Source organism: Onychostruthus taczanowskii, unplaced genomic scaffold (genome assembly GCF_017590055.1).
Source record: "Onychostruthus taczanowskii isolate IOZ18803 unplaced genomic scaffold, ASM1759005v1 scaffold72, whole genome shotgun sequence".
NCBI lineage: Eukaryota > Metazoa > Chordata > Aves > Passeriformes > Passeridae > Onychostruthus > Onychostruthus taczanowskii.
Genome location: NW_024505008.1, coordinates 2002842 through 2028510, shown reverse-complemented (window position 1 = coordinate 2028510; position 25669 = coordinate 2002842). Strand labels below are relative to the sequence as shown.

The 25669-nt window shown below is 37.9% G+C and overlaps 1 protein-coding gene across 1 annotated transcript; it reads right to left on the bottom strand.

Annotated features, from left to right (window-relative positions):
- Positions 1 to 6080: 6080 nt before the first annotated feature.
- Positions 6081 to 25642, bottom strand: OSTF1 (osteoclast stimulating factor 1). The gene is made up of 10 exons (XM_041422233.1): positions 25470 to 25642; positions 14738 to 14784; positions 14065 to 14115; positions 13920 to 13983; positions 12594 to 12647; positions 12015 to 12122; positions 11513 to 11562; positions 11319 to 11397; positions 10754 to 10852; positions 6081 to 8527 (listed from the first exon to the last, which is right to left on the bottom strand). The coding sequence occupies exons 1-10, from the start codon at positions 25501 to 25503 to the stop codon at positions 8469 to 8471; spliced, it is 645 nt and encodes a 214-aa protein (XP_041278167.1). The 5' UTR covers positions 25504 to 25642; the 3' UTR covers positions 6081 to 8468.
- Positions 25643 to 25669: the final 27 nt, after the last annotated feature.

The window sequence follows — 25669 nt, the reverse complement described above, 5'->3', positions numbered from 1 at the left end:
AACCTCTCTGCCATGGTCAGGGACATCTTCCACCAGATCACTGAAAAAACCCAAGAGGACCAAACTTCAGCTTCTTCCAAAATCATGGATTAAAAGGACAGGAAAGCATGCAGATATTTCCTACCTGACCTCACCTCACCTCACTACAGATAATCTATATGTGAGTTAAATTAGGTGATTCAGAGGACAAATGAGCCTAGCAACACATTGGGTGAATTCGTGTGGTTTCTGTCATCTCACAAAATAAATGACATTTATATTGGCAGGCAAGTCAGGTCAGTGAGTGATGACATTGATCTCTCAGACAACTGGAGAAAGATCTTTCATGTAAAGTTGTTAAAAGTTCTGTTAAAGGAAAAGACTGGAAGCTAAGTCAGGAAGGACTGGTCTCACCCCTCGTGTTACTGATGCTGCTTAGCAGAACAGTTGAACCCAAAGTAGAGCATCAGATAAAAATGAAGTTGATACTGGATGATAGAGCCATATAATATTCTTTAGTGTTCTGCGTGGCAGCCATAGGTGTCATCCCAAAATGGAACAGGGAGATTTGGTCTAGGATTCCAGAAAAATTAGGTGATTTCAGAATATGCTGTCTAAAGGCCCAAGGATGTGTGTTGCAAACATATTAAATGGTACAAAAAACCAGTTTGTATTGCTGGGTTTCACAAAAGAGCTGTTGAAAGCATCTGCTCTCAAATCCATTGGTTTCAGTGATCTGCTGCTCACATAAAAAACAGGCAGCAAGCTTGCACGAAGGTATTCCTCCAGAGGATTACAGAAAGTTTATGGAGAAGTTAGAATTTAGAAGTTTCTATACAGTGAGACATAAAAACCAATTCCAACCATTAACCTCCAGCTGTGAACTAGCTGGCTTAAGGATGATGACCCAGGGATATGTAAAGAGGGAATGGAAGTTGATTGAATTTTTTCATGAACGTAGAAGCTTTCAATCTTTTACAGGGAAAAGATGCGATCAAGAAAAAATAAAAAAGACAAAGATAATCCTACAGCTCAAATGGACTTTTATTTATTAAAGAAGGTTCTTAGATTGGAACTGGCTTCAGCTTAAAAGAATTGCTGCAGTACTAGTATGCATCAGAGTGTGTAGGAGGGCAAAAAGACACCCAGTTAAAAATTAGCAGAAAAGTGGACCTGCAAGAGCAGTAATACACAATCAGAGAAAAATGCACCCCATTGTAAAATGACATTAGTAATTGGTAGACAGCTTGGAAATTAAATTAGTAGAAAAAAAATGTTTATCTTGTCTTAAGGAGAGAGGTATCTCAAAGCATGAGGGAGCAGGAAATTGATTAACCTTCATTCCCTAGGCTAAACAGAAAAGTATTTACATATAGCATTATATACTTTACATGAAAAAAGCTCTTTTGTAAGAGTAGTAGAAACAACATGGTTGACTTCAGATCATGTCTGGACTTCTGTTCTAAGTCTGGAAATGCTGTTATTGGTTACACTTAATTACACATCCTGCTCTGCATTCACTGCAAGTTCAGATCATGAGAATACCAATCAAATAGGCAAAGACATTTATCTAGAGAAATGAAAGTAAACTACTGAAGAATTGTTTAACAGATTTTTGCAAAGTGCCTGGATTTTTTTTTTGATCAAAATTAACAAGTTCCACTGTAATCAAACATTCATGTAAATTTAGGTGTTTATATTTATTAAAACTGCTCAATACAGGAAAATGATAAACATATTTTTATAAGGAGAACCAATCAGGACATTGCTCTACAAATCAGGCTTTGCTGTTTAGTATGTAATTATTTTTATATTTTATATTTTATATTATATATTATATTATATTATATATTTTATTATATATTTTATATTTTATATTATATTATATATTTTATATTAAGAATGTTATATCATCCCTAAGCAGAAATCGAGAGACTGGGCACTGTTCTTTAGCTTCAGTGTCCTTGACTGCAGCTGCACTTTGCAGAGCCTGTCTGTAGACACCGCGCTCAGACAGTGAGCTTGTTTGTACAGCACAGTGATCAGGGGCTGGTCAGCACAGAAAACAGAATTGCATAGAGAATGTAGTGAGGTCTGCAGACTTGATATGGAAAACAAAAGAATCAGCTCTACTCTTTAAACCCAAACCACTTAGCTCATTAGCAAAGTCGACTTCAAAAGGTAATGGAAGTGATGCACTTGGACAGATCAAGTCAGATGTGTGACCATTTCTCATAGCACAGCATGCAAGAAATAATTCGTTTACATAACTTTACTTAAAATAAAATTAAAATGATTGATTAAATAATAAAGCTCAGACATTTAGGAACAAAAATTAGTAATATATTATCATGCTAGAGTTTGGATCAAACTGTCTTCTCACATAGGGAAGCGGGAAGTATTACTTTAATAATGCTCAACAGCTCTTAGTTAGTAAGAAGCAGAATTTTCCCACTTGTGTCTTAATACATGAAATACAAAGGAGATTTTTTTTCAACTCATATCTCCAAGCATTAAGTTACAGGTATGTATAAACACCAGATATATGAAAAATATTTTTTACTTTTCTCATATGAGGCTGAAATTCTTTCTTCTAATTTAAGACCAAAGCAAATGCATCCTGGAAATCATAAAGTAACTTCAGACAAACGGTAATTTAAGAAACTAAATTAAACTAAATTTAAGAAAGCCAAAAGAGAGATGTGCATACTTTAATTACAAAATCAGGTAAGAAAAATTTCAGGCTGTCTGTATGGATTTACACAAAACTAATGCTGTTATATTGGTGGGTAGATACTTAAATAGTGGGCCTTTCCATTGCATTTCCAGAGAGATTCCATACTGCACTCTTACCTTTTTGCATCTAACATGAGTTTCTATCCTCTAGGCTTAAGTTTTTATTTTTAAAAACTTTGGTTTTTTAATTTTTTCCCTTTTTTTAAAATTTCAAGATACTTTTAAAATGCAGTGAGGATATGGCTACGGTGCACTTCGGACAAACATCCAGTTTGAACAAATGGAAAGCTAAGCCTAGCACAAGAACTTCAAATTTCATTTTTAGACTTTCTGAGTACTAGACTGAAATGGAAAGAGTAATAGCTTGTAGGCTGCAGCAACTGGTGTAACAAAAGTACAAAGCCAGAGTACAAAAGTACAAAGCCAGAGTACAAAAGTACAAAAGTACAAAGCCAGAGCTCAGCTAATTAATAGCTAACAGCCCATAAAACATTAATATACAACCGAACTGGAGTTTTCTTAAAACAATATGAATAAAACCAGAATCTTTAAGTGGTTAGAAAACTCCTGAAGCTGTGTCTGGTGTAAGCTGGCTTCAGTTAAAAATGAATGGAAAAGACTCCTAATTAAATATGAGCACCACCAGATCTTTTCAACCTATTTAATCTGTAATAATGGTTCTTCATTTCAAACTCATTTCGCTTGAATGATGTTGTCACACCTACTAGAAATAATTTAAACACTTTCAGCACTAGTTAGAAGAAGCCTATGAAAACTCTTCTTCTGACATTGTCCAACAGATGAGAAAATATTAGCTGTGGTTAAGCCTCTGAAGTGATTTGAACTTTTGAGTTCTTCTTGTCTGACTAGAGAGCACTCTGTAATCTTTTAGCAGAATGAAATTTATTCGAAATTGTATTACGCCATAACTCTCCACTGTTGAAACTCCATGTGGAAATTATCTTTCAGAAAAGTACTCACAGAATTGTAACTGAAATCACATTCTCTGATTAGATGGGAGTTGTTAAAGCTAAAGTAAATGCTAACACATGCTCTAATCAATTTAAGGTTCTCTTAATTACAATGCCCGCTACTCAATCTACCTCTAACACAATGTTCTGGTCAACAAAATGTTTATTGCTCTTGCTTTCATTGTAAGTGCATGTAGGCCTGACATAATTTTAATTTCTTCATTTTTCTTCTTTTTCAAACTCATAGCTATGTAGCTGGTATTTTCTAGCAAAATGGCTTAAACAGAAATCTTCAGGAAAAGCATAAAAGAGAAGTGAAAAACTGATAGAGAAGCATACTGGTTTTTAATGAATTTCAGATTATAGGAAATGTACCATCTTTTACCATAAAAGGGAAATTATACGAAAAGATAAAATTAGAGCTTTCAATTAAGAAAGTCTGAGTAAGTGTTTACTAACACTTTGAAACTATTTGTGCTGTACATGTCTGTTGAACAGGAAGGACACATTAAAATTGAATACAAATTATGAGCATTTGACTCTAATTTTATCTTGAGCATATCTAAAGATGGTCAAGACAGACTGAAGATGGTCATTAATTTCACTATGTCCCTGTAGACATAAAGTTAATTGGTGGTGTGACTGCAGCAAAGCTGTGAACAAAAATATACTCTGTATTTACTCTACGCAACGTAAATTAAGAAAACTAATACAGGTACGTGTTGAGCTTAACAACAGAAGTCCTCCATTGCCCATGTATCTTCACTGGATTCCTGAGACTTGCTTGAGATTTCAAATCAGAAATATGACTGTATCAAAATTCTAAATGTCCTATTTTCTTGTGCCACTTTGAGTCTTCATACCTGTTTTATATTAAATCTCAATAAATTTCCTTAAAGTTAGAAGTCCATCTCTGGATAGAGGGGAAGAAAGAATAGAACAGACATTTACTCTAATGTGTGCTTCAGAATTTCAGGGAAAGGAGTAACTTTCAAGGGAACAGTGCAAATTACAGACCCTTTCCTGGCTACACAAACTTGACACGCATTAACATCTGACTGCTGGCATCCTGCCAGGTTCTGTGCTGCTGCACATTTACTTAAAAAATCCGACCTAAATTACCATTATCTCTGCAAGAGATTCCTTCAGCCTCTGATTTCAGGAGTTTCTCACAACCAAACAATGCTGTTTTTGTAACAATGCTGTGAGGGTGTACATTAGCTGCACCACACTACTTCTCCCAGTGGCATTGCTCACAGGTTAGCAATGCCACAGTCACAGAGGAATATATCCCAGGAGAATTCCCTGGTGCTCTATGGACTGCTCCACAGAACCCAAAGGAAGACCGCTAACCTTGGCAGGAGGATTAAATAATGATGTGGCTTTCCAGAAAAGGCTGCAGGTGGGACACATCATCTTCAGCATCAACTTTCAGCTGGGAAACAACAGGCATCAAGTAAATGGGCACTTGGTAGTTTTCTGCCACAGGCAGAAACCAGACACTACCACCAGTCCACATTCTGTTCCAGAACTAGTGATGTAAATCACTTTTTTTTAAATTGCTTTTTAGTATTGTCTTATTTTTAGCTTCTGTTGGTTTAATGTGTGGTTTCAAAAAAAGCCCAACCAACCAAAACCAACCCAGCTCTTACGTTTTTATTTATTTAGCATATTAGGATATTGATTTTGTATCAAATTAATTGCTTATGAAGGCTTCTGTTCCAAGTTCTCCAAAACCATTTCTGCTTGTTCTGTTTTAGGCAAATTACATTTCAGGTGATGGGATGTGTAAGAGTGGAATTCAGTAAGATGGGCTTTGTCTTAGAAATACAGTACACTAACTTGAAAATTATGAAGAATCCAATTAACTATACAAAAGACAATGCAAGAAATGTCCCATTTTTTCCTTCTATAAAACAGGGATCAAGCATTTGATTCCTCTGATGAAGCCAACAGAAAATTTACTAATTTAGTTTCAAAGAGCCTCATATCAATCAAAACAATTTCTATTCCCTGACGAGAACACAGCTGATTTTCAATAGAAAACACACATTAATTCAACCTGAAGAATAATCCCTCAATGTTCAGTTCTAAGATACCATGAGCTTGAAAACTTTCCTTTTGTTGTTCCTAAATCTCCTCTTTTTCTTATTGTTACACACCTGAGTGTACGCGCCTGTGGAAAAAGTCTTAAATTTAAATAAGTCTGTAGTGGTACAAACATTGAGGGAAAGTAGGAGGAGCAAGTAGGTTTGCATAACTAGTAAGATGTTGTATTAGCTTACTCCAGCTGTAATTTCTTCCACCTGTAAGACATTTGTTTTGGGGTTTTTTTTCGGTAATTATTCTGTTGTGTTGGTTTGTTTGTTTTTAAATCAAAACTTTACTCCTGGAGTTAGACAAAAAGTAATTTATTGCCTGAAAGCTTTCACAGTGATTTGTATTTCAGAATATGAATAGACAGTTTCATAAAGAAAAACAAAGTAGTGGGAAAAAACAGAAAGCATTAATTTTTGTCCTGGAGACAAATGACAGCACCCCCTAGGTGCCTGTGATATAAATGTGCTTCCTTCAGGACACTCCGGCAAGAACTTTGGATACAATCCTTGGGCTCAACTTGTGCTTCTGTCACCATTCCTATGCAGCACTTAGATCTGTCCGCAGAAGAACACAGGCTCTTCTGGCAGCTGTTAACTGCACAGATGTGGGCATAACCTCTTCCTTATAGGCTGCTGAACCCGTGGCAGCAGAAGACATTACATTAAGAATTATTTATGAATACAGACTCTGCCTCCAAAGCTACACAGAAAAAACAGTGACTTGAGCCATTCCCTCCATGTCCTGTGACACTGAAAAATTTTGTGAGCTTTGTTTTTGCAAGAAAAAGACTCACGTAACAGATACCTGAACCTTCTTGCCTCTCATTACAGGACTTTAAAGCTTGCACTTTGCAATTGCATAATTTTAATCAACAGTATGCAGCGTAACACATGGCTTAACTACGATAAAAAGCTGAGCTAGTAAAAGAGTTGGCTGATTAAATGTGAAGCAGAACAGTCTTAAATATAATGAGTTATGTTCAACAACCGTTCCAATGAAAGCTAGAGAGAATAAATGGTGAATTTGTTTTTTATTTCTTTCCCTCTAGGATCTTCAAGTTCACACAAAATAAAACATCACTGTTCATTTAACCACAGTATTGCATAGGGCTAAAACATTTGTTCTATGGTTTCAACATTTAAACAGTCTAGATTTACATCTGCAGATCACTGCTTGGGCAATGTCCCCATCTCAAACAGTTCTGGTCAATCAAACACTGCCTTCTTTGATAAGAGCTTAACAAGCTTCACTGGCATCTAGTTCTCTGCAGGACAATAAAAATAAAAATCTGGCTCAATGTATTTTTAAAAATGGGAAATTAGGAAGCTCTAGACTTTTTAAAATCTCTTAAATACTTAGTGTGATTTTCATTTATCCCCAGACTTCCACAAGAGCTTTTCATTTATCCCCAGTCTTTCACAAGAGCTTTTTTTGGTCCCTGTTTTTCTTTGGTTTTTTTGTTTTATTTTAGTATCACAGACTCCTGTGTGAGCATGAATTTGTCAGAAACCTCTATTAGAGAAGTTAGCAACAAAAATTCGAAAATGAGATTGTATCTCAAATACTTGTAACATTTACTACCATCACAATAAGAAAGTATCTCTCAGTAATGTGCAACATTTGGCTACAGCTACTCGAGCAATCTGAAGGAAGTACTACTTTTGAACTCTGCAGGGAAGCTTTAAAGTGGCTGAATTTATTTTCCATTTTTCTTTAATTCACAGGAAGCAGCAATACATTTTAAAAATCTTTATTCAGCTTCAGGTGTCTCTTCTAAAGATACCTGTGGTATATTTGATGCACATCTTCCCTCATTACTTCAAATGCACTTAAACTTTGAGGTAATTTAGGACAAGACATAAGAGCACTTGCAAAAAATAAAAGCAAAGATCAGTATTAAAAAATTTTAGACAGGATAAATAGAAAAATATTCTGTCTTCCTTTTACTACAAATAGTTTCAGCATAATACAGTTCAAAAAGTAAAATATCCAAGCCACAAATCCAAGTGAATTCCTAAAGCAAACCTGACTTAAGCAAGCCTTTCACCTGTGTTACATTTCAGGGAGTGGGCTCACAGCAATAGAGAAGACAAAGCATTCCTGAGGCAGATTGTCTCAGGTCGTTTTGCACCTCACTTAAGAGGGACGGAGGAAGGAAGGGAAAAAATTTTACCAAAATTAAAAATCCAACCTTGCAATGCTGTCTCCCATGAGGGCAAACAATTGCCCCTCTCTATGGTAGCAGCTCCATTTATGCCTGCCAGCCAATACTGACTGCCTGTATTAGCTGCACGAAGGAACATATACCCAGGGGGATTTGGGGAAATGTTAGCAGTGGTGTCCTGCTGTCCCACATGGGACCTTTGAGTATTCCAGAGATACAAGGCACTTGCTAGGAAGGCCTGAGATGAAACCTGTGAGTTTAGAAGATGATCCTCTGCCATATTCAGTGATAAAGGTGTGCCACACTTTCTCTGTGATAATTCCAAAAAAGAACTCTGACTTAAAATGTGACATCTTCTGGCTACATGAAGATTACTCCTTTGCAAAGCATGCTTTCACCCTCTCATCAATATGCTATATTGTGATAGTCTAAATGTGATATTTTTTTAGTTGTGAAGATATGTTTTGAAAACAACACAGACAATGCAAGTTATAGTTTTCCATATGGAGTTAAAAAAGCTAATCGGAGTCTTCATCATCAAGATATTCCTCTGCGTTACTCAATGTTCGAACTGTACCTGGAAAGAAACAAAATTTAAAAAGAGTACTGAAAATACCAGGCACAGAGACAAGACTGACATAATTCACAGAAGTGATAACCATGTTATCCTAAATTTCTGAAACAAGAAAAATGAGCAAGTTAAAAATGAACCTGCTCAACCATTTCGAGAAAAGAAATCTAAGTGAAAAAAATGTTTCTCATCTTTTAGGAGGAGAAGCAGCAAAGGGAGAACAAGAAGAAAAGAAATTGCAGAGCCCTGTGCTCAAAGGGCCATGTTTCAAGAAAGTACAAATTACTTTTCTTCTGTACATTTCTTCTGCTCCCCTGTTTAGCAGCACAATTAACATAATCTTTTTGCATTTCTATGACATGATTTTAATAATTTTAATTTTTTAGAAAGTACTTCAGCAATTGACATTTGAATATCTGTCTGTACATGTAAAACAAATCTGAACATTGAAGTGGAGACAAAATAAGTTTCCTGCAATAAAACAGTTTTAGAGATGGACTATGATAGAAGCCATATGTAAACAGGAACAACAGAGAGAAGACTTCTGATATAGAACTGAATCTCTGAAGAAGAACAATGTTTCACATCCAGACTTAAATGAACTTTAATACTTAAATGCAGACTCAAGAGACAGAAAAGTTAAATTAGTGAAAATAACCAAGAAAATACAAAATGCAAGAAAAGTAACAGATCAGTGGTGTCAGAGATATTATAAAAGGCCAAGCTGAGACAGAAAAACAAACAAGGATGTTAACACTGAAACTGCAGTTAGACTGAGAATATCAGTTGTTATACCAAGGCAAGAAAAAAAGACAGGGAGTGAAATTACCAGAGACTGGTGATAGATGAGGTGACTAAGGACAAAAAAAAAAATCAGTCAAACATAATTAATTTAAAGGGAATGAAGAAGTAGATAAGAAGTAGATTAGTTATGTAGATTAGTTACTTAGCATCAGGAAATAAAACATTAGTGTAATTATTAGGACATCACAAGAGAGAAAACACCTGTACCAGGTGCCTATAATCAACATGCAAAGATGAACAAAGTGTTCCTAATAGGGATCAAATAACTTTATGAAAATATAATATACATAATAGTATGTATTACACATACATATTTAAAGTATTAGATATGTACGAATGAATGTATGTATATGTGTATATATATATGTGTGTGTGTGTGTGTGTTTGTAGATGTACACACACACACAAAGAGAAGGATTCTGCCCTTTTCTAAAACTGCTTTCTTAAGAACCAAGACTGGGAGACATAATTTGCCAGTTTTCTGGGAATTCCTGATTTTACCTCTAGCAAAAAACAGAACACTATTTTTGCTGTAACTGCTCTTCCTGGCCTTCTCAAGTTGCAGTCGGCTGTTCCTCCATTTAATTACCATAACCTCTAGGCTCTTACAGCTTAGCATTCCCTCTGTTCTCACTAGTCCTGTGACCATGCAACTGCTGTACTGCGTATCCCACCAAACCTGACTGTAACCCTGCCAGTGTTTTCAAGTAATTTGTTGTTTCACTTAGAGTTTCCACCCTTACTTCAGCCTCCTGAAAGCTACAGGCAATAGCAGTTACACAATACTGAACAATTCAGTCTTTAGCTTTTTAAAATAGCCTCTTTAACTCTTTTGGACATGGACACTATGCTATTAGGAGACACAAACACAGTGGGAGACAGTGAGACTATTTTATTAACACCTGAAAGCATTCTTTCGTTATTTCTCTGTTAGTCACTCAGAGACACATAGAAATAAGAAAGTAAAAAAAAATTAGCAGTAAGAAAAGGAGAATCATGTGTTGGTGCTTATTTGGCTTAAGTTTGAAGGAACAGACAAGCATATGGAGAAAGACAGGACATTGTTTTATTCTTGCACCCTGTCCCTTTTGGTATGCTACTTTAAAAATAGTTTCCATCCTTGCTTTCATTTTGTCTGAAGGGTCTGTCTTCTATTTTCATCTCTTCTCTTAGTATTTTCACACCTTCTGAACTCTACTGCCGCTTGCTGATACAAGGTGGCATTTTGTGTGCAGTCAGAATCATGGCATATGATAAACCATCTTCCTATCATAGCTCTAAACTAGCTCTCTCAAGTAAGCCCTTCCAAACACAATTCTTAGCCCATGTACCTCCCAAATGGTTTTTATGGCTATCAGTATATTGGTATTTGGCTAAAGTATTAATTCTCCAAAAGTAAAATTACTAGAAAAACAAAATCAGAAATACCTGCACTCTGTTTCTTCTTAAGCAGGGAAGCACAAGCTGCGTTCGTTGCCATATCTAAAGCCAGTTTCTTCTCGTTGTTTTTCAGATCTGTTCTTGCCCCTTCATGAAGAAAATTTTCATCATGAATCACAATCCCAGTTACTTCTCAACCAATGCCATTATGATATGACTTTCACCAATGTGGGTAGAACAGTAATGGACAAGGGAATCTGAGCTACTGACTTTCTGAAGCAGACCAAAAGCTATGGATGCTCTTGCAGAAGCTACAATTGTTTAGGAAACTTGCTGGCTGCACTTCCTTTTCAAGAAGCAGACATCATTGCTGTTCTGGGGTTTAAGTGCCTAATTTTGTCTGTAAAGCAGGATGAAATTATCTTGACCAGTGAGATGTCTACCTTCCAAACAGCTGCCAGAATTTTCTGCAAGACTTTTCCTGCAAGTCAGGCAGGTGAACTGGCTAAAGACTGCAACTGAGTTATACAGAAACACTTAAGAAATACAAATTAAACAACATTCAGGAATCTAGTCTGTACACAGACTGTTGAAACCTTGGTGAAGATTTTACCCTTTTCCAGCAGCATCTCTACAATATCTGCATAACCCTTCCATGCAGCAGCATGCAAAGCTGTGTCTCCCAATTTGTTCTGTGGAGTTAGAGGGAAAAGCAACAGGATTAAAATGCAGCAAAAAAACTTTCAGCTTCTACCAAGGGTGAGTAACATCACATCTCTACTCTAAGGGTCTATGGGTTCAACCTACCTGTTGGTTTAACTCTAGGTTTGCCTGGGTAAGCAGGACATCTACTACATCTGCAGAAAACAGGGAGAGATGGTAAGAGAAGAATTTAGTGGAAAGGAATTATGCTATTTTTGCATTCATTGTAGTTAAGACTCAATGAAAGACCAATCAAATCAGCTAATGAAAATCTGTAAATCAGACTGCCTTGGGCAAACAATTAGTCACAAAAAATGCTTCTGCATGAAATACCCCAAATAATAATGCATTTCTTTTTGATCTGTCCTTCTTCCACTCTACCTCTAAGTTACACGAATGAGCATGCCTGCTTCAACAGCAACAACAAAACACACAGCACTTGACGGAGCTGAACCTACCTGCTAGCCCGATTTTTATTAAAGAAAAAAAATAGAATTACATTGAAAAACCTCTGGCTTTATTATTTAGCACTGCAATTTAATCAATCAGCCTAACAAGCATAACAAGAAAACCAGACAACAATAATTTCAAATTAATGCTCTGATACCTTTATGGCCTCCATGGCATGCCCAATACAGAGCTGTGTTTCCAGCTTTGTCTAACCCGTTGACACCAACTCGATTATCCAAACACTCTCTCAACCAGCTCAGGTTGCCTGAAAGACAAAATCAGTTTTGATCATCTTTTTTTCTTTGGAATGTTAAAAGAACCATTACAGGTAAATAGTACTTTGTAAATGCCATCAGTCCTCCCAGGAACTTATGAAGAGAGGAAGTGATTAGCAGCAATATTTTTAATTCACTGAACAACAACTCATACCTAGTCATAACAAATCATGACAAAGTCATAAGAACCCATACCAACTATCTTTTCTTCCCTTCCCAGAAGACTTTTATAACCCTATGTAGTTCAATGGGTGATACCACTATTCCTCTGTGTACAGAGAGACAATTCCACCAGGCAGTATCTCACCGTTTCAAAGCTGTAAAACTTTGTAAAACAGGTAACTTGCTCAAGAAACAAGAAGAGCATCTTCATTCTAAATTTATTATTATTATTACTATTATTAGAGTAAAAAACAAGCAAATCATCCTTTAGAATTGCACAATTAAAACACCAAACATACCTCGTTTGGCTGCTTCATGCAGTGGATTATCAATAGACTCTGCTTGCTCTGCCACTGAAATAAAAGAGTAAATTCTAACTACTTCTGAAACATGTACTTGAAACCTGCATGGAAACAAAACATATTTGATTCTAAAATGAAAAGATATTTGTGAGTGACAGACTAGTGAGATGCACTGTAATTTCCAGTGTATGGGAAACTAATTCAGAGAAAACCTTGTGAAAACTTCAAACAGCATCACATTGCATTATTGGTCTAAATCAGAAGACGTGTTCCCAGTACTCTTTGTTCTTAAGGTCTGCAAAAGCTTCTCTTCTGCTGATACATGGAATTTTTGCAAATGTGCAGACAGACACCACCCCAACCCTGGTCTAAAATTGAAGCTTTACCAATACTGTCAATGGGACCATGAAGTAATCGATTGTTTGGTTTATTTTAAATATTCACTTCAATATTCAAAAGAAATTTGAATGTAGATATGCAGCATGTATAAATTAGTCTTCTTGTATATTAGTCTTCTTGCACAGTGCATGACCTCTGATCTCTGGCAGACAGCAAGACTAGAGTCAGTTTGGAAGTCACAAACTAAAGTGAATTTTGATGTAGATTCAATGACTGCACCACAGATTTCTATTAATATCTTCCTACTAACTACAGGGCAGGGAAACAGAGCATTGCTACCATAACATCTCCTGCTGAAGAAGGGACAACATGAATCAACCTAAGTCATATCGGTAGCTGTGATGCAATCTGTCACGAGACCCTGCTATTCTGCCTATGATTCCTGGCAGGACTTGGAGGAATTGTGTTGTGTTGTCTGTACTCATGGCTTTTAAAAGTGATTATCATTGAATCTGAAAAAGCAGTCTCTATTCGGTCCAAACAAATATGGGATATTTAACGTGGTGCAAACCCCAAGAAACCAATGTTTTCTGTGGCAGAATATATTCACTAAAAAAACAACAAAAGGCAAGCAAAACTGTATCCTTTACATCCAAGTGTTCTTCCCCTCAAAACTGAGAGTATCTCAGTATCTCTTAAGAGCATAACCAGAAACACAAACACTCAGCAAACTCAAGCTGTCCCTTCGTTATAAAAACACAAGACAGCTTGTCCACTGCTGATGTAGTCATACCTACAGCGGTTACCACTGGCAACTGATGTAGTTACCAGTGGTTACTGGTACTGCAGATGGATGTATTCTGAAATACATGGTGGAATACTGCTAAGTACGAATATTGTAATCCATTTTTGAGATGTCTTTTTATTTAGTGATTTCCTTTAATTGTGAATGATTTTACCAAATAAAAATATTCTAGACTTTACCATAGTTGCTTGGAATTAGTCCAGTTCTCCCTTTGCAAGTTCCTTTCCACCAGTTTGTATCACTCTGCAGAGAAAAGGGAAAATATTTTATGGGATATATTGCATCTCAGAACTATTCAGTCTGTGTGGGATGTCTTAGACTCACCATGTCTGAGATGTAAATGATATCTCCTTCTTCAAAGTACAGTTCATCTGGCTTAAAAAAAAAAAAAAAAAAAAAAAAGTAAACAAATAAATCTGAATGTGTGTATGTAGGAAAAAACAAACGCCTAGAAAAGTCACAACACATTCACCACTTCATTCAAAAGAATGACAACGCAAATTCTCTATCACCAAGACAATAGCCTGACAGTCCATAGTTTGACTTGCTTACAGCTAACTTTCTGGATCAGTAACTTTCCTGACAACACAGGAAGACTGTGGCCTTTCCAACAAAGCACTGCACAAAGGAAGCAGTGAAATATCTCTTAGGTTTGTTAACGTCATTTGGGAACTCTTTCTGGTTGGTCACAGTTCTCCAGATCTCTTAGGTCTCAACTATCATTACTGTCTTTGGAAGAAAAAACAAATTATTCAAGATTTCTCAAATTCTCAAGATTTTTGATTGTAGGTAACTGATACTACAGTAGAAAACATGCTGCTTTTAAAAAGAGATGTCCTTAAAAGAGACTGATGATTAATCAGACAGTTTTATTCACATTAAGACTGACTATCCATCAACAGTTCATTAAAAATTCAGTACAGTAAGTCTAATATGCCAATAATAGCAGAATTGAAGAAATATTATGGACAAACCGCTGAAGTCTAGATGTACTTACCGTTCTGGGCTCAAACGTATACAGGGCCCTGAATACTTTAACCTGCCCTAAAAAAACCAAACCAAAACAAAACAAAACAAACAAACAAAAAAAAAAAAAAAAAAAAAAAATTTAAAAATCAGTACCAGTACCACGCTTTTAAATGCAGCCCACTTAAATCCAACTACATTTCTTTGAGCTTAACGCTGGTTGCTGAATGAATTTGTGCTATCCAAGAAAATCACGATGAAAAGACTCAGCAATCTGAGTTAAAAAACCCAGCAACATGGGTTATGAAGGAAACTGGCCACCTGATCAGTTACATCTAAGTAGCCTCTTCTACACACTTAACACAGTCCTTATAGCTCACTGGGCAACAGAAGTGTTGTCATTGATTTCTGAGGAAAAGAGCAATTTCACTCACATATACCCTCACACACTCATACATGCTGTTCATTGCTTTTATTACTAATATCAAATCTGTCAAATGACAAAGAATTAAGGAAAGAAGAAACAAACCAGTGACCAATGTCACCAACATGTTCTTACACTTACTTGCAATCATTATCAGGAAAATAATGCAGTGACACAGAACTCACAAAGAAAAATGACAAATGCTCATGAAGTCCTATTTAATCTACATCTGATGTCCTATTCTATTCAGATGCTGAACATAAGGCATAGGGTTTGCAATTCCAGTGAGTGGTTAAGAGATGTTTTAATAGGGCACTTTGGAAGAGACTGACAGCAGCATTCAAGCCAAGGGAAAAATAACCTTAAAGCAGAGAGGTTCAAATTAAATTGCATAAACTGCAAAAGAAGCTTCCCTACAAACTTTTTTTAAAAATTCAAAAGGTACATTTCAAGAGCATGAACCGAAAGTAAAAATATAGAGGAAACACATATGTTACACAACTACATTAGTCGAACTGCTGGAGTCCATTTGACTTACTAGAGGAATATTAGGCAGACTGTTCTGTATTGTTTACTTTTAGGTATCTGAAGTCTTAAGCATGTAGGTTTATTTATTTTTAAATGTTCTAAGCTTGCAAGTGTAAGTTACACACAGGTTCTTACGTTATACACGTTTATAGAGATTAGCTCGTATAAAATTTCAGAGTTTTATCCATCAGGAGAATGTGTTACTTAGGTCACATTGGGTCCAGGCTATTTTGTGTACTCAGAGAAACTAATGAACTTACTGCCACAGGCCATAGTAAAATAAAGGGTACACATGCAATGTTTCGTATTGTTTACTAAGTGGAGATAAGTGAGTAAAGACAGAGTAGGTATCAAGAATAAGCCTTTACATTTCTAATTAAGAACCATCATCTCTAGAATTTTGTCCTTTTTCTTTTTTTTTTTTTTCCCTACTAGATGCAGTCTTTATTATACCAGTATCTAAAATCCCACCCACAAAAGTGATCATTTTAGAATGTTAACTTAAGGGCTTTAGAAATGAGATTGAGGAGGTGAATATGCTGACCAGCTTAAGAAAGGAGGATGGTACCCAATTGCAATTTTACAACATTCCTTGGGGTGGCTCTTAAACTGTATTTTCAAATGCCTCTGGATATTCCCTAGCAACAGTAATGCCAAGGAACACTAGCCAAGGCATAACAACTATGCAAGACATTTCTGCAGTTCTCTATTCTCAGGCTTTTTCTAAGTGACTAAGTGTATGTAAAACTACAAAAATAAGATGAATCTGTGTAAACACATTGCCAAGTGCATGTAGATACTGTACATACTTTTTCCCCCCAATATGTTATTGCTCTTCCCAGTTCCTAATTTTTAATAACAGGAATTTATTTTGGCTTTATTGGTTGGTTCTGTCTTTCACACAGCAGCCATTTCCTAGACATAAAAGGTCCCACAGTTCTCAAGCCTTGGTCTTAGAAACAAAATACTTCCAACTCTGGCAACTGCTAAAAAGAATGAAACGTGAGTGATGTTTACGACCTACACAGAGATGATGAACAAGGACAACACACAGTAATGCACCCTGGACCAAAGAGCTTCAGCATGAAACATGAACTGCAGCTGCAGAGAAACTAAGCAACAATGCCCGAAAAAAAAGAAAGAAAAAAAAGAAACAAAGAACAAGAGATAACATGACAGGATGGAAGACAGGAGTACTGACCCTTCTCCTTAGCTTTCTCACACAGAAGACACAAAAACAAAAGACAGAACTGCACACTAACAACTACGGAGACTGTGACCATCATACACTAATCTTTAGTGTTTAATGTAAGTAAGAGGAGGAAATGGACAACAAAAGGGAAGAGTAAGAAATATTAAAAGGGGAAATGAAAAAATGGCAGAAGACAGGGAAAAGGAGAAACATGCATTTGTGTGTTTTGTGTGTCTTTCATACTAACGTACTGCATATGTGCCAACAGGTTTTCTAAAGCTATCACACCTGTAGAGGCAATGACTGGAAATACTGATGCTGATTACAGTACGGCTAACACATTATGTAACAAAAGGCAATTAATTTTTCATTTGTTTGTGGTTTTTTTTAAATTGTATAAACCTGAAACAGGGAGTTACTTCCCCAAATGTCCAACTGTGGTGTCACAGACAGACCAACACGTGCTAAAACACTCTTCTGTGATGAAATACAAAGTACAGATCTGCATTTATAGACCTACATGTCTCATTAATATTAATTTTACAGTACTTTATACTGAAGTTAAACACTACTCATTACTGACCCCAATCTTTTAAAATGTATTGATAAAAAGATATTTAGCTTGTTTACTTTGCTTTATTTAAGAGCTTCAACAAAGGGACTTTAGCATTTGTAAATTTTGATGTTTTGGTACCAAATTCTAATGCAAAAATACAGTCTAGAAGAATAACAAAATGTTAGCATGCAAAGGACCCATCAGACTTGAATCCTGTTCTGCAAACAAGAGAAATTGTATTTTATTAGGTACATGGGTGCCTAATCACTGGGAGTACTTTTATCTAGCAATACCTATCTCTAGGCATGCAGACATAAGTTAGCTTGCATTGGCAGACATATTTACTTTGGAGGACACAAAAATTAGAAAGCACCTGAGGTGTTCCTCTGTTTCCACTTACTACCATCTCTCTAGTACACACCATGTTTCAAGATTCCGGTAGGACGGTGAACCAGGCATTAGCACTGATTTGAACTTATCAAAGTTGACTGACTGCACCTCCCCACTGCATACTTTTAAAGGACAAAGTAACTACAACACAGAGCACATGTACTTTTTTAAAATTTCAAGGCACCAGGCACACATGAATTACTTTATTCTCAGCATGATTAATGAGAGGAGTATCCCTTTGAAAAGCAAAGTACATGGAAGCACATGGCAGTGATATGTCCCACAACAAATCTTTTTCTAAGCACAGGGACAGATTCAAAGGGGTCTTCTTTTCAGTCCTGTTATGCCCTGGTCTGCTCAGTGGGTTTAGGGAAAGGTTGGTTGAGTCATTTACAGCAGTGTACAGGAGAAACAACAAAAATCTTCAATAACAAACCTTTACATGCAAATTTTCAGAACATCAAGGTAGAATTAGGTACTTGGCAAATTTTCAAGCAAAATCCAGACAAACTAAGGCACTTCAGAAACTGTAATTTAGCCAGCTTTAACTTAAGCAGATACAGGGTATTTACTAAGGCCTTGACTGGAATTTTTTCGCCTGATTTACAATATATTTCCAGAAGTTAGGTGAAGAAAAACAGAAAGAAAGGATAAGAATAGAAAGGCATCACCACCCATGGACCTAGTGACAAGACTAGCAATTTTGATGTCCACATCAAAGTGATAGCCATAACCTGGATCCATAGGGAAAATCCCATGAAGCGCAAAGTTAAATACAATATCATATGCTCAGGTTCAGGTGGGAATGCCCAGGTATCTCCAAGAGAGGAGCAGAAATTAACACTCTCTGATATAACACTGTGGATCACATGCAGTTCTCTCCGGTGGAAGGCCTCAGAAATTGGTCTGGGGCCTGGGTGGTTTATGTCACCTTCTAAGATACAACAGCTGCCTTTCAAGCCAGCATAGTTGAGCTAGTTATACCCCACCAGCAGGGATGAACACCTTTGGGCTAAGTCTGAATGTCTGACACCTTCCTCACAGAAGGGAGTTTTCACACCTGAGCCAGCTGAGTAAGGGAAGACATGATAAAACACTTATAGGCTTCTTCCCTTATCTGGCTCAAACCCCAGTTTCTTGATAAACACGGGCTGATTTGTTGTGGTCATCCTCTGGAGCTCACGCTCTCTCTACCTGATCTTCCACATCATCAGCAAAGCACACCTGCTTTTGCAAATTTCTATATTCACCAGTAATATTTCAGTCTCACAACCCCCAAACTTCAGTCATAAGACTGTCTTCTCCCTTCTTATGGAATTTGCATTAAACATTCACAAAACAACTACCTGACAAGCAAAAAGCGTAACTTACACATACTGAATAGATACAAATACTCTCAGCATACAAACCTCCCAAGTCACAACTTGCCAAACCCTCCCTTCAGCAATGCACCATAGTAAAGGAGTCAAACTAACTACTCTCTGTAACTAGCAACACAAAACTCATGTCTGGTTGGGCCGACCCCACATCTTTTAATTTATTTTGAATAACTTACCTATAAACTTCTCCAGCTTTTCTGAGGAAGGGAAACATGCAACTCATAATTCTAAGAGGATCCTTTCCCCCACTAAGCACATAAAAACAATGAAATACAGAACAGTAAAGACAGCTTAAATAGGTACTGAAGAGAGATACCTGCACTGCTTCATAATGCTAAGTAATAAAAAGACCTCACAAAACCGTTTTCTAAAAAGACTGAAAGATTTTTGTTTTCTTCTTACAACTCTGAGGTTTATTTTTAATCAATTGCAGTACCATTAACAGAAGACTGCTTCCAAAGAAGTGCTAAGTAAGGAGCACAGCAAAAAGGAGTTACTGTTTCTCTCACAGTGACTTTTTTTCTCCACTTCCTTTCTGTTCTTTTACTCTAGCTTCTCTAAACCACCACACACATTAGCATTAAAATCCTCTCTACCACCAAAACATTCTCCATTCTCTTATTTGCTTTCAACCCACCTAATGAAAAGCTAAAAAAGAAAAAAAAAGATCTATACCTGTATGGCATAACTTAGTGAGGTATTTGTGTTAGGCTGGTATTTCAGCATCAAAGGGGAGATAATGAAATTTAATTTAGCTGTCAATAACACGTCCTCAAACATGAAACCACCCTGACACAGTCCTTGGTTCAAAACACACATATTTTAAACAAAATAATGATGGTGGTAAGTCAATGTTCACAGGAGCTACCAAGGCTTGGCCCCACTGGACTGGTAGAAGTCATTTGTTAGCATCTGCCATAGAGAGCTACAATCAAATCTCACTGACTCGAATAAGGTGCTACTAATCAGCAGCATAATTTCATTAGCTGTATTAAGACTGAGTAGCTCAAGACTACCACAAAAATCAGAATAACTCAAGATAAACTGACTCACTGCGTGTTACAAAGCACTGCCAGTGCCTACAGGACACAGAGAGACAATCTCTGTCCTGTAGAAAATCAGAATTGACTATGGTAATCTACAGTTAATTAAAAAAAACACAAGTCTGTCAACCTCTTAAATGGTTCAACCCAATCATCAGCCACCTTTCTCCTTGCTGCCACAACACTGGACAGAAACAGTTCAGAATCAGTTACTCAAGGACCAATTTGATTGAAAACAACTAATTTGAACCCCTACCTGTAGCAAATGACCCAAAAGGTGAAAATATGCAAAGCCTGTTCCAATACCTGACAAACACTGTCAGTGACGAAATTTTCTTTAATATCCAAACTAAACTTCCACAGCACAACTTGAGGCCACTTTCTCTCATCCTATCACTTGTCACTTGGGACAAGAGAAAAGCACACACCTTTGTACAACCTCTCTTCAGATACTCATAGAAAGCAATTAGGTCTCCCAAGCCTGCTCTCCAGACCCTTCACCAGCTCCGCTGCGCTTCTCTGGACTCTCTCCAGCACCTCAATGTCTTTTTTGTAGTGAGGGGCCCAGAAACAGACACAAGACTTCAGGTGCAGCCTCACCAGCCAATACAGAGGGACAGGTACTGTCTGCTGCTCACACCATTTTTCATGCAAACCAGGATGCCAGTGGCCTTCTTGGCTACCGGGGCTGGCTCATGTTCAGCCAGCTGCTGACCAACACCCTCAGGTCCTTTTCTTCCAAGAAGCTTTCTAGACTCTCTGCCCCAAGCTTGTAGCATTCAAAATTGGAAAACAAGGTTTTTCCTTCCTTTGCACACAAGTCTCCAAACAGGTACCGAAGTATTGGAAATACTTTTTACAGGAGTGCCATTTGTACTTTGCATGTTGCTTGCAGACACAGCAGAGTTTAACATAGCATTTAAGGACTGCCACAACAGAAACAGAAAAAGGTGGAGTCCCCAGTGTTTAGAGAACCATCTTCAGCTTCTAAGTAACGCTTACCAGAAAGGGGAAGTGAACACAGAGAACACATGTAGGGGGAGAGGGGAAGGGCATACTAAAAAATGCAAAGGATAGACTGGTACCAGCCTAGATGACAAACTGAGGTATCCAGGAACAATCATGGACTGCACTAATCAGGGTCTGGAATGGAAGGAACAAACGTCATTTCATTACAGAAAATCAGAAGAAAAATATTCTCACAGAAGATGTAAGAGAACACAACGTCACTGTCATAGCCTGATGCTGAAATCTTCTGTTTCTTATAAATTTTATTTTTATGAATACCAGCATACCTTCACTTGCAGGAAGCTTGCTGGAGGTCCCAGCAACTTGCAGTAATAAGAGCATTTGAGGTCAGAAATGAAAGTTTGTAAGTCATATTGAAAGCAGACTAGAAACTGTTTAATTGTTTCTCTGATGTTTTTCTCCCCTCAGACCTGATGATTACAGTGTATGTCCCCACATCCACATGCTCACATCTTCCTAGCTAACAGAAACCTTTCTTTGAGTACAGAAGAAGCCCAAACCACCACAACTTATTTCAAATTTAAGCCGACTGCCAAGGCATGTGACTCAATACGAGTGTTCTGCTCCTGTGAATGCTGTCACAGCTCCTACTTCACCTTAGAATTGGGGTGAACTTGTTTATGACTCAAACTAAGTATTTATTTCAAGAACCCTATTTTTACCTCTGACAGCTACTAGCGGGAGGAAAGTCAACAACACTGCATTGAGATAGCAACCCCTTATGTTAAATCCTTATATTTCCTCCTGCCTCCCTCTGAACTGGAGTAATTCAAAACTCTAATTTCCTTGGTACAAAGGCTGGTCTTTCTCCATAAAATATAAATGTTGTCTCAGCTCTAGGCCAGGATCAACAAAGCTTACTGTGAACATGAAAGTAAGGTTTTTTTAAAAATATCAGCACACTCCTTTCATCTCCCCAAAAGCTTTTGCTGCACACTATATAAGGCTCTAATCAAAAAGACATCACCAGACAGTTAGCACTCTTCAAGAAAACACTGTTTAAGTAACAGACAACTAAGAAGAAGCCCTTAAAGCTTGTCAAATCCAAGGACTTAATAAGCAACTTTTGTAAACAGGATTAATATCCAACATGATACGAACTCTGCAAAGAATAATGTAGCTTGAGACATCAGCAGATTTCTTAAAAGATGGAGGGGAAACCCTACTGTTGCATAATGCCGACAGAAAAGTTTCTGCTATTTTCAACATCTGCTCCATTCCGTTTTGTTTTTGATAAAGAGTCTAAGTAAAAACTACAGCTAGAAAACAGTTACAATACAGAGTTACCCAAGAAAAGCAAAGCACTTCTTAAAAAGCCTCAAAACACTGAAAGAAACTGAAGAATTTAGAGTCTCTATAAACAATCTTGTCCCCTACCCAAGCGCTGACTACAGACCCAAAAGACTAGCCCAAGTGTTCACAAACACAATTGTCATATGTTGATGTCAAAACAATCTCTATGTAATTGAAATCCTTATGTGCTGTGCACACAACAGGATTTACACAAAAGCAGTCTGTCAGAAAAAATATTCTCATGTACAGAAGAAAATGGCAGTGTCACAGCTAGTTGGTTTTGCCCCTTCATATCACCTCTTTTCCCCATGTTTTTAAAGCACTAAACTCAGGTCCAAAATCACTGAGTTAAGCAGTGAAGACTCAGTGTTTTAAAAAGGAAATTTATTTCACTATATATTTTCACTTCCCCACCACTGAAATATTTCCCTCCTTCTCTGTCCAATCTGCATTTCTAATTTCCCAAACACAGAGGAATGCATGACAGCAACCATTGTCTGTTTTTCTCTCCTGTCTGTCCTGAACTGTAGCAACTCATCAGCAATGCAAGCAGGCTTGCTGTGTCCTGACAAAACTTAAAGACTTGATACCTAATAATCAGTGAAGAAAAATCAACACAGCTTGACCAAAGGCATCAAGACATTCTAGCAAAAGCAGTCAAAATGCCACTGAAAGAGACAGCCTTCCACTGCTGTAGAAACTGTGTCACCACATGAAGCTCCTATATTTATGTCTTTAAATAACATCTATCTATAACCCTAAGAAATTCGATCACAGTATCAAAGGTGTATTATCTGTATTCTGTATTAACATAGAGAAGTCAGACATGTAACTACAGAGATATTTAGAAGTATGCTAGAAGGCAATCCTTTTCCGAAAAATTACTTTGAAAAAATCTGACACAACAGATGTCACAAAATTTTTTCTCCTCAGAAGTCAGGTATTTGGAAAAATTAATCTTAATCAGACCCTTAATCAGGTCTGAAGGTCATTAGCAAGACAATCTTACTTTCTTTGTCTTCCTTCTCCTACAAATTTCCTTTTGCTGTGTCAAGCACTCATGCTGGTAAACCAGCTCAGCAAGTTCATCAGACATAAAAATAACCTTACATAGACATACAAATAACCATATATAAAAAAGTTGAGAGCACCACCAGCTTGTCACATAACTAAATGGAACAGAAAGGAATGGTGGGGGTAGGGAACCTGTCCTTCTGATGACAGTCTGCATTTTATCAGATCAAGCACACCACAAACTGCACCCCACCAAACCAGGGAGAGACACCTAGTATTAGACAGAACACTGAGTCAGTCTGAGAGCTCCTGTAAGTCAGGCAGAGCTACAGCCTCTAACACCTTAAGAATCTTACATTAAATTTGACTCATCTTCTTGGAAAACAGAAAACTCAGCTATGAGCTTCATCGGAAAATCCCATTTTTCATACATATTCAGCTGTGAAACACCACATTCTTTCAGAAGCCTGCAGATTTCCTCTGTACTGATTGTTTTTGGTAAGGGTCCATAACAGCAATGCTTTTATTACTGTCTTTTTAATTTCAAGTAAGCTGTTTTCAAAGAAGCTTAGCAAACTACAGAGCAGAGGAAATTCTTCTAAGGATGAAATTACAGCCAGAGAGCTTCAGCAGATTTTGCTTCTGCAGGCAGGATGAGACTGATGGTTTAAATAGTCTAAACTTGTTTCTGCACTTACTTGACTTCAAATTAAAAATCTGTTTTATAAGCTGTCTAGTTAAAACACTCAATTAGGCTAAACATTATTATTACTTTTTTTTACATTGGCATTTCAAACAGTATTCTAAGTGCAAAAAAATCTGAAGTTTGGATATACTTAGGGATCAGATAATTCTGTTTTGGGAGAGTGGATTTTTAATTTCTAGTACGAATTTAAGCTTTTACACTGACAGATGATACAAAAACATATTAAATAGCCATTAAATTTTCCAGATCAGTTCCTTACTTAAAAAAACGCAAAACCCTAAAGTTAATGGTTAAATTTGTGACAGAATAATGTATATTTACCCGAAAAATTCCACTTCTATTTTAAGATATAAAACCATGCAACTTCCAATGGCTTTTCAATTTATTTTTAGAACAAGCTATGGTCACTATTATTTTTTTTAGAAAATCGGCTTTGCAGTAAATTTTTCTGAAAAAAACACAGGAGCAACACCTTACACATTGAGGACTAAATGCACTAGAAAGGGTCAGGTGCATATTGATACCTGAATTTCAAAGAACATATTTAGAGTTTGGCTGTTAGAGTCTTACATGGGAAAACAGTGGATTCCATCTTTAAAGATGAAAAATGTTGCATGCGACTACACTACAAAACTGATTTTATGCGTTAATATATTGCCAATACATGCAATCACGAGACAACCCCAAAGCACTTCAGCGCTGTTTCTTAGAAGGGTAAAAGGCTTCCTGAGCATTTCAGGCTATGCAAGCAGCTCCCGGACGGCCACCGCCGAGCGGGCAGGCCAAGTGCCATCGCTGGGCACCGCGGCTCCGCGCTGCAGACGAGCAAGGCCGGGGCAAGAGGGCTCTGCCAAGCCCGTGACACGGGGAGCCTGTCCCCGGGCGATGGCTCCGACCTGGGGCACTCCCCAGCCTTCTCCCGAGCTACAGCGGGCGGGGGCCGGCCCAGACACGGTGCCCGAGGGCAGCCCCCGCTGCTTTCCAGCCATGGGAGGGGCAGCCCTCCCCGCCGACCCAGGCGTGTGGTGCCGAGGTTCATGGCGGCAGGGCGCGGTCCGGAACGGAAGGACGGCTGTGCCCGCTCCCACCCTCGCCCGGGCTGCTTGGGAGCGCAGACCCGAAACCCAAGCCGTTCACGTATCAGCAGCAGCAGGCTGCGTCGCGCCCCGCACGGCAAGGACGGGCCAGGCCGCTCTGTCCTTCCCTCACCTGGCTTGGCCGGTTTAGGTGGCGGCTTAGACATGGCTGACCTAAGCACGGACGGGGGAGCGGCGCGACAGCGATCGGCTGCCCGGGCGCGGGGCCGCGGTGAGAGGCGGCGGTGCGAACCCCGGCAGTCCCCGGGCACGGCGCGGCAGGAGCCGGGAGGAAGGGCGCTGGCCCGTCCCTACCGCCCCCGCCGGCCGCGG